The sequence below is a fragment of the Hydra viridissima genome, unplaced genomic scaffold, assembly GCF_058129835.1.
Source record: "Hydra viridissima isolate aposymbiotic clone 2 unplaced genomic scaffold, HvirCarnegie_v1 scaffold_5, whole genome shotgun sequence".
NCBI lineage: Eukaryota > Metazoa > Cnidaria > Hydrozoa > Anthoathecata > Hydridae > Hydra > Hydra viridissima.
The window spans coordinates 9,641,366-9,651,240 of NW_028324304.1; the positions used below are offsets into that span (position 1 = coordinate 9,641,366).

Below are 9,875 nucleotides of genomic sequence, written 5' to 3' on the forward strand. Positions count from 1 at the left end.
GAGTCAAATACTATAATGTGGGTTCATTTCTGCACCCATCTTATAGATGATATACACTTAAAAATATAGCAAACAGTGAAGAAGGGGAAGGGAGGGAAACTGCCATCAAGGAATTGGTTGACAATTACCCAACCACAATCCAGTTCTATAAGTCTGGTTGATGATTATACTTCACTAAAAACATCAGACCTTGACAAATCTATTGTTCCAGTGGACCTTGAGTTTTTGAAAGAAAGGAGGCAGATTTCAGCGAGCGCCCTGGCACTTTACAGTAAACCCAATCAAAGCTCAAGCCACCCTTGATGTTTGAATGTGAAAAGTATCAGACAATAGCCTTACCCAAAAGGAATGTGATACTTTTGAATATTGGAAGCAAGATTAAGATGAGTCACCTTTGCTAGCTGGTCTGACTAGAAGTTACTTGGTTATACCTGTGACTTCTGCTGATACAGGTTTTAGGCATAATGCAAAACCAGAAAACACCAGCATGTTAGTTTCAAGTCAAAAGTACACAAGGGTTCCTTCACCTCAAAGGTTGGGAAAAAACTTGTGAAGAAGAGCCATATAAGTTACCACATATCACACCACCAACTGAGAAGACTCACCAACAGGGAAGTTTATAAAGTCAAACTAAAACTAAAAAAAGAGGTGCATCTAAAAAGACTTTTCTTAGCCAAATATTAGAAACTGAAACTGGTCCTGAAATTAAAGAGCAACAATAGTTACAGTTAGACACTCAAAAGTGTCAAGGACTCTAGCTCAACAAAAAGGGTATAAAGGAACTCTAGGTGAAGACAAAACTCAAAGTCTCTTATTTGTTTATTGCAATGACACTTCCAGGGGCGGATCCAGAATTTATTTCTCCTTTGGCAATTTTTTTTTAAAAAATGACTGCCCCCTGGCCCCATAACCCAATTTCTCCCAGACACTAAAACTCTCAGATACCAAATAAACACTATCCTCCGTTAATTATTCGTAAACTCTCCTTCCCACTCGGATTCATACTTTTAAAAAGTTTCCATTTCCGTTTGTTTAAGTTTTCACTTTGTCTAGGCGTGGGGGGCTACCAACGCATAGCTCCCCCAATGGAACCACCCTATTTGCATGATTTGAAATGACTTTTTTTTGATGATAGCATACTTTTATAAAGATAAGAACACAATTTCTATAGTAATTTTAATTAAAATAATCTTAGTGATGTTCAGATTAAAATCAGTGCTACCATCATCAGCGCATTATATAGCATCAGCGCTAACAATGGTCTTTTTTTATTTGCCAATTTTTAGTCAATTTGAGGATTACTATTATCATTCATATATGGCTAAAGACACTTTTCTTCTGTCAAATAATGGATTTAATGGAACTTTAATTAATCAGCTTAAATTAAGCTATTTAGTTTTTTAAACTATTCATTAAGTTGCAAAACGAAAAGAAAACCAAGAGCTTTATAATTAAAGACAAATTTTTTAATTGAATATAACAAAATATATAACAATAAATATAACGTAAAGTTTATACAATCTCTGAATCACGGAAGTGTTCATATTCTCACGAAAGGTTTAACCTACGATTACCATTTCTTTGCACTAATTTTTTAATAACTTCTTGAGTATCTGGAACTATATCTCTATGTGTATACATCAATGCTAAACCATTCAAACGATCTCCAGACATAGTTGATCTTGACCAGGTTTTCAATCTGCGAAGACTTGAAATAGATCTTTCACAAGAACATGTTGTCACAGGTGAAGTTGCTTATAACTGCAAACAAACAAAAATGTTGGCAAAAGTTTTTATACATGAAATTGACTTTAGAGTATCAGACACATTGTTTGGAATGGGATTATTAGTGGTAGTCCAGTATATCTCCCAAAGACCACACTCTGCTTCTAAAGCTAATGGATTTGGCAAATCTTCAGAAAAAAAATCTGAAAAAATCTTAAAGCTCTCCCTTCAATTATTTTTTTCTGATGGACCATTTAGCAAAGAAATTATTTTATCAGGGATAATACTCAAGCCGTGGAACAAAGTTAAATTATCATTGCCAAACCTATCAGAAAGAGCTAAATCTAAGTGATCAACTACAGGAATGGTTAAAACTTGTTTAAAATATTCTGATGTATTCTCAGCTGGATGATTATCGTGGTGGATTTGCCTACCAACAGCTCTTTTTTGACATTCATCAACCCCAATTTGTTCAGCAATAACTTTGGCATCAAGATAACACTTATCATGAAAACTATCAATTTTGTTTTTAATAGCAGTAATTCTATTAGTCAAACAGATAATAAGATCTATACAGGTTTGAATATCTAAACTGCTAGATTGTAACATTTTAGTAACTACATGTGTTTCATCGAAATCAGCTCTAGTCACAACCAAAGAAACAAAAAATTCAAAGGTAGTTATTAACTTAAATAAAGATGTAGCTGTTAGGGAGTCTGCCCCAAACTTATTTCTGTCATTGCTTATAGCTTCAAGGGAATAAACTATTGGAACATACAATTCCTGAAATGTGTCTAACCCATCTATTCTTTCAAGCCACCTAGTTCGACAAACATCTCTCAGCTTTTTTTTTTTTTATCAGGACAGTGTTCTGAAATCATTGCCTCAAGGATAGAATTTCTTTTAATAGAAAGATTAAAATAATAAGAAACCTCTTTTACGTGGTTCATTGCATTACAGAGAAATGGAACTTCGCAAGAATTACACACAGCAAAATTCAATTGATGGCTAAAACAATGAGTGTATAAAGCCTTATTGTTTAACTTTAAAGTTCGTACAGCAACCCCCTTTTTTTGGTTCCAGCTACAGCTCCAGCATCGTCATAACCTTGACCTCAACAATTTGTAATATCTAAACCTAGGGATGCAATGGTGTCTAAAATGTTAACAGACAAACTTTCCCCATCTAAACCATCGTTGTTGTGTATGAATTTAACAAAGTCTTCGACAATGTTATTACTACTGTCAACATAACGCAGCACTAAAGACATTTGTGATTTGTTTGAAACATCAATGGCTTCATCTGATAAAATAGAAAAAAATTTGGCAGTCTTTATGTTGGAAACAATTTTATCAGAGATTATCTCACCACAACAGAATATTATTTCATTCTGCATAGTTTTTGAAAGATATGATGCATTTTTCTTGTGGTTTTTTAGATGATTTTCTAATTCAGTATCACCACCTCTAACACGATAATTAAGAATCTCCATGAAGTTTCCAACATTACAAGAGGTACTATATTGGCCAATTTCTGAGTGATACTGAGAGTCATCATTATGACCTCTTAGAGCAAGTCTTTGACGGCCACACAAAATAATAGTATCAATTATTGGTCCAAGTTTTTTTTTATTCTCAGATATCTCTGCAAGGGTGTTTTGATCTATGATATCATAAATAGGTTTTGTATCACCAGCAGCTTGCCTCATAACATCATTAAAAAGACTCTGCGTTTGAGAATGCAAATCGTTAATGTTTGGATCACAATGGCGTTTTAAGGCTGGGAAAGCGTCATTAAAATTTTTCAGTGGTTCTTTAAATAACACTGAAACCTTGTAATTCTTTGTTGGAAAATCATCTCCAAATAATACACATGGCAAGCAAAATCCACCATTTAACTTTTTAGAATAACAAAGCCAAGAAAATGTCTCTAGCCATTTGATTGAAAACTTTCTATTGTTTTTGCCTTGTGGAAAATTGAAAGAATTATCTGGGATAAACACATTCTTTACTAAATGAAGAATTTTTTGACGAAACAGAATTTTGTTACATTGTAACTCTCTTTGTAGTTCTCGAAAATTTGTAACATCAAATTCGTCAAAAGATTTATTAACAAAGTCAATTGAGCTTTCAACATTAGGTACAATAAAGCATTTATTAATATCACCATTGAAATTATCTTTTGCAGACAAATCTAATTCAGATGTTTTTGAAGATTTAGTAGCTCCTTTAGAGGATAAAAAATTCAAAAACAGTTGCTTTTTTTCCTTTGTTGGAGTTTCATCAAACTTTTTTAATTTGGCTGGCATCGTAACAGAAAAAAAATTTCTTTTACGTGACACTTTTAAATCATAAACAACAAGCAGTACAAAATGATTTGGTGTAAAAGCAACCCCTGATGGTAACTTACCTACCTGACAGAACATTATATGTATTACTTTGTTTCTTGTTGGCTTCAACTCGGTAACCCTTGGTTTTATTATTCTGTTAAATGCAAAAAAAAAACGATCAAGTCCAAATTCAGGATAATGACAAAAAATTTGTGAATTAACAACAGATGAAAGACCTTAGATACACATAAAAGATGACCATTGATTTTCAAAGCAATTATTAATTGCTTCCGACCGAACACATTCTTCATTTTTAGTGATATCTTGATCAACAACAGTTTTAGACAATGTCATCTTTAAAATGTTATCATAAGAAAAAAAATTATATTTACCACTGTTAATTATATCATTAAATATTGAATGTTTCGAATAAAAATCAGCATTAATATACAATTCCATTGAGGTGAGAACCCTTAAAATATCCACTAATGAATTATTTCCCACAATAACTAATGATACTGAGCTGTAGAGACAGTTACCAGATGAAGTTGATCTAAAATGAATTTTAAAAATGAATATATTTTTTACATTTAAAAATAACAATACTTACATATGTATATGTGGCTTTATTATTATGGATTTCTTGATATATATATATATATATATATATATATATATATATATATATATATATATATATATATATATATATATATATATATATATATGTATAAAAGTAGCTTTTGCAGTTGAATTCTAGTTCATATTCAATATGAACTATAATTCAACTCAATCAATATAATATTGAAAAATTATTTTATAATCTGTAAAACTGACTTATGCTTTGCTAGCAAAACATGAACAACATGCTATGCATATTAAAACCTCTGATTAAACAACTTATTGTAAATAAATCAGTATTGCTTTATACATAAAACCTCTGATTTAATAACAATAAAAATAAAGCATTATTTCTTTATTTACATTAAGTTATTTAATCTGAAGTATAAGCAAATAATAATTTACAGAATAGGTACAAGTTTATTTGATTTTGCATTTTTGCTTAAGTATGCTTCTGCGAAGATATTTCGCTTTAGATGAACTTGATTAATTAATAAATTTAAGTTTTCTTCAGTTAAAAAACACAGAGAATCAATTTCAAAGGACAACTTCTTGTTAATCTCCTCGAGAGTAACTATATCGTTTCTCTCTAAAGCAATTCGTACATTATCAAAAATATTAGACATCTTAATGTAGAAATTCGAAAAGAGCAAAAACCCTAACCTAATCGGACAAATTTGTTTAATTTCCAGACTTTTTATGCCTAAATTATAACCCAATCGACCCAATTTTAATTTAAGTAACCATATTTTCTTTATTTCCAGATTTTTTAAGCATCAACTAAAACCCAACCGGCCAAATTTTAATCTAATCAGTCTAATTTTTATAATATCCAGACTTTTTAAGCCTCAGATAAGGCGAAATTTGTTTCGCCTTATGCATGAAAAAGCCATTCCGCCTAATCAGAGTTTTTGACACTATCGCTCATTTCCGCGGTTTGCAATCTTGTTATTTGCCAACTTTGTGCAACCGTAAAGCATAAAAAATTCTGAAGTTTCAAAAATGTAAAGTAACACATTAACTATTATAAAATACTTCTCCTTAGGCGGCCGCCTAATCCGCCATACTGTAGATCCGCCACTGACTTCAACAAAGACAAAGTAGTAGCAGTACTAGCCAAAAGCAAAATTAGTTAATGTAATGAAGTCGAATAGGGGAATGAGAAAAAAAAGTACAGAGCATCTGAGCTTGCAAATATTTTATAAGAGACAGATGATGATATATCTGATGATTATTTTTTTTTTATCAATAACTTGTTTCTTTAAAACTGTAAATGTAATATTTACTAATAGATATACAAAAAGCAATTTAAAATATCTTTTTTAGTTTTTCGGTAATCAGCAAAAAATGCGGTAAATCGTGGTAAAAGGCGGTAAAAAGTGATAAAAACGGTAAAATGTGATAAATGCGGTAAAAAGTGATAAATGCGGTAAAATTGCGTATTACGCTTTTTTACGCAAAATTACCGCGGTAATTACGCATTTTTACGCTTTTTACGCATTTTACGCAAATTTACGCATTTTGACGCATTTTTACCGATGGTGCGGTAACGCCGATGCTTAATCACAACACACCAGAAATCAAATGAAGACCTTCAAAAGTCAAATGTTTTGCAGAAATGACATGCAATAATCATTCAGTTTCTAACAGGCAAGCCAATTTAAAATTTAAGTCTTTTCCAATGATTGTCAATTGTTGAAATGTTGACAAGGGAAGGGTAATATATGACTTCAAAAAGAAATTGATTCCATTGCAAATAAGAGAATTTGTTTTTGCTAAAATAGAGTGTATTGAAAGCTTCAAGGAAAATTATACAATGAGTTGAATTTCATTTAGGCAACTACCACACTTTGTACCTTAATGAGGAAATCTCTAACCTTGTTACAAGAACTGAATATCAACCAAATATACCTAAGTGCTACCTGAAAAATTATTTATAAACTATTCTGAAAATAATCTTTTACACAAAAGACTGGTGAGCAGATATAAGATAAAATTTTGAAAAAATAATCTTTTACACAAAAGACTGGTGAGCAGATAAAATTTTGAAAAAATAATCTTTTACACAAAAGACTGGTGAGCAGATAAAGTTTTGAAAAAATAATCTTTTACACAAAAGACTGGTGAGCAGATAAAGTTTTGAAAAAATAATCTTTTACACAAAAGACTGGTGAGCAGATAAAATTTTGAAAAAATAATCTTTTACACAAAAGACTGGTGAGCAGATATTTTGTTAAGATTTTTATTAAGTTATTAAGGGAAAAATTGATCCAAATACTTTTTTATGTTTTTGATAAAAAAAAAAATGAATAAAGGAATTGTACTATTTTAAACTGCAAAAAATTTTAGTGATCATACACTAAATTAAAAGATCTTTAGTTTTGAAGTAAACAGTCTTTTTTTTTCTAGTAATATTTTAAGTTTGAGAAACTATGCCTATCATTGCACATTGATAACGATAAATTTGAAATAAAGTAAAAGCTTGAAAATTGGATTCAGAAATCCCTCTTGTCAAAAATGGCAAAGTAGTTATGAATCTCCAAGTTTTTGGTATAGCTACTTATGATCCATTATGTACTTAAATTATTTTTTTATTGTTTAGTTTAAAATAAAATATTTTATTATTACATTTAGATTATTGCAGCAAATGTAACAACTGCAAGCACAGCCCCAGAGCTTCTGGATGAAATTACAATATACCCTAAAAATATTTTGTTTACATACTCTGTTAAATGGACTGAAACAAGGTCAGTTTTTTGCTTTTAATTTAAAGGAGTTATTCATTTCGATAAAATTTTTTTACATTTTGTATTCTACATTTTTAACATTCTGCTTAAATGATAATTCTTTAATTTTGTAATTGGTTTTGAATTTGATTTCTGTTATGATTGGTTCTCAATTTTTTCTTACTATCTATTTCAATAACTTTTGTTTCCAACTCAGAGAAAGAAATGCTATTCCCCAATTTTGATAAGGTAATAAACATGGAATTGATTGTTGCTTTGATAAAATTCCAAACTTTTTGTAGTAAGTCTAAGTCCCCCTTTTAATTCCATTGCATCTTGACATTGAAAATCAACTAAATTTTTTCGAAATACATATCTTTGGATAATATCATCATTTTTAGAGTTGTTGATAGCTAGAAATCCATTGTTGTCATAATTGCCTGAATCCCATTTATGATTATACATAAAAAATTTAATTCTTCAGACAAAATTTAGTTTTTTTTATAGAGAACATTCAAAACAACTGAATATCTGTCTGTCTGGTTTGGAAAGACTTATAGCTGAAAAATCATCGAGAAACCAAAGCTGTTTCTCACCGTAAAATATTTTCTTTAAAATTTCCATGACCAGTGCACTTTCACTGTGATGCATATTGCATCTTCTTTCAATTTCACTCCGTATCATCAATTTCATTCCAGCCTTTCCTCATCAAAGTTGATGTAGCCATCAGGTGTCAACAATTCTTTCACTGGAACTAGTCACAAATTCTAAAAATCAAACATGTTAACATTCAAATGTTTTTTTTTAGCTTTCTAACTCAACCTTGTACTGTTGCTGAACCTTTTTGCTAATTTTTATAGCCATTGGTTTTAACAATGTAATTCTGAGAATTAATAAATTCTATCTACTAATTCACAGAATTAGATTGCTAAAAGCAATTTCTATCTTAGTAGAGGTTTTGTTTTTAGATTATGACTGCTTTCATTTTTATTTTATATTTAGCTATTTTTGAATTAAAAAAAAACTAAAACCAATTTTGATAAAGTGTTTTTCTTTACGTTTTAGTTTTCCTTATTCTGAGCGCTTGAGTAAAAGTGAAGCTGGAGGCTTTTTCCCAAAAACACTGGAGGTATTTCAGCATCTTATATTCATAAAATTCTTAGTATAATCATAAATTTGTATTACTATAATTTAATATTTTAAAATGTAGTTTGAACATAGGAAAGTTTATATTTATAAAAAAAGTTATATAGTATATAAGATTTATAATATAAGAACATACAAAATAGCATTTTGGAAGATTTATGAAGCTGTTAAATGCAATATTATTTCAGATGTTGATTTGCTTTATATAATTATTTCTGTTTTGAAATAGAATTTCTGCCATTACAGCATTTACTGAATGATTTAGGGTTTTTTTTATTACAACTTGTAGATTCACTGGCTATCAATTTTAAACTCTTGTGTTCTGGTTTTTCTTTTGATTGGGTTTGTTGTGATAATTTTGGTAAGATGTTATTATGTATTACTAAACTCTTTATATATAAAATGAAGTCTTTCTATAGCACTAAAATGCTTTTTAATGATTTTTAAACTTAGTTCTAATATTTTTGAGGTGCTGAATTCAAAAAATGTTTTCATTTTTTTCTGTCATTTATACATTTTTCTTCACTCTTGCTCTTAGTTAAACTGAAACATAATTTTAGTTAAAAAACACAAGTTATGATAAAAAGAAAACTATTTTATTACTATCAATACTGTTTGATAGTTGCATTGATTTTACAGTATTTCAGTTTCTATGTCAGTGTTACTATCATGTTTGATGTCTCTAAGGAACATTTAGTTTTTTAGCTTCTGCAAATGTAATTTGAATCCTTAAATCTTACTTTTGCTCAAAAGTTGCCATCTCTATTTTTTTTTTTTTTACTGACTCCTGGAAAAGTACAAATGCACTCAAAACAATGTTTGTTCAGGGGTTTCAAAGATTGTTTTAGACTAACAGATTTGTGGGACTGCAATTCTCTTTCTGTCATCTTATGGTTTATTTATGATCTCTCTTACAATATTAAATTGATCTCACAATATTAAGTTGATAATTTGCTTGTCTTTTTTTTTTCAAAGGGTTCAGATTTCACTTTACTATCCAATAAATAAAATAAATAAATGTGTTTTTTATTTATTCACTTTGCTTTTCAAACAGAAAACAAACCATTTTCTAATTTACACACAGTCCACTTGCTGATTTCTTTTGTAAAAAACTTTCACTTTCATAAGTTTCTTTTGTGTTCATTGAAAGAGGGGAATATTACTCCAAATGAATTTCTTCTATTTGCATGTCCTTTTAAAATTTCTTTTACAAATTATAAACCCATTTAAGTATTACAAAAGTGTAACTTTTTTTGTAATGCAGAACCTTAAAATTAACTATAAAAGTCATTACTGGCCTTTGTAATCAAAATAGACTGACAATTTCC

At 29.6% G+C, this 9,875-nt stretch overlaps 2 protein-coding genes and 1 pseudogene across 6 annotated transcripts in view; 1 reads left to right on the forward strand and 2 right to left on the reverse strand.

The window, feature by feature from the left end:
* LOC149888523 (uncharacterized) overlaps window positions 1–9,875 on the reverse strand; it is a 212,626-nt gene that overhangs the window by 76,588 nt on the left and 126,163 nt on the right. The window lies entirely within an intron of this gene.
* The window catches only part of LOC145188849 (transmembrane 9 superfamily member 1-like), a 43,689-nt gene that overhangs the window by 22,040 nt on the left and 11,774 nt on the right, over window positions 1–9,875 (forward strand). For 2 of the 5 annotated variants that reach the window (XR_016452655.1, XM_090088019.1), the window contains exons 6-8: window positions 7,310–7,422; window positions 8,467–8,530; window positions 8,837–8,908. Coding sequence is in view for 1 of the 5 variants with exons in the window: in XM_090088019.1 (XP_089944145.1) it covers window positions 7,310–7,422; window positions 8,467–8,530; window positions 8,837–8,908 (249 nt within the window). In the remaining 4 variants the exon portion in view is untranslated. Of the gene's footprint in view, window positions 1–6,006; window positions 6,326–6,511; window positions 7,226–7,309; window positions 7,423–8,466; window positions 8,531–8,836; window positions 8,909–9,875 lie in introns of those variants that run through there. The other 3 variants (XM_090088022.1, XM_090088020.1, XM_090088021.1) reach the window with 3 other exon arrangements.
* On the reverse strand, window positions 2,546–4,513 carry LOC149888529 (uncharacterized; annotated as a pseudogene).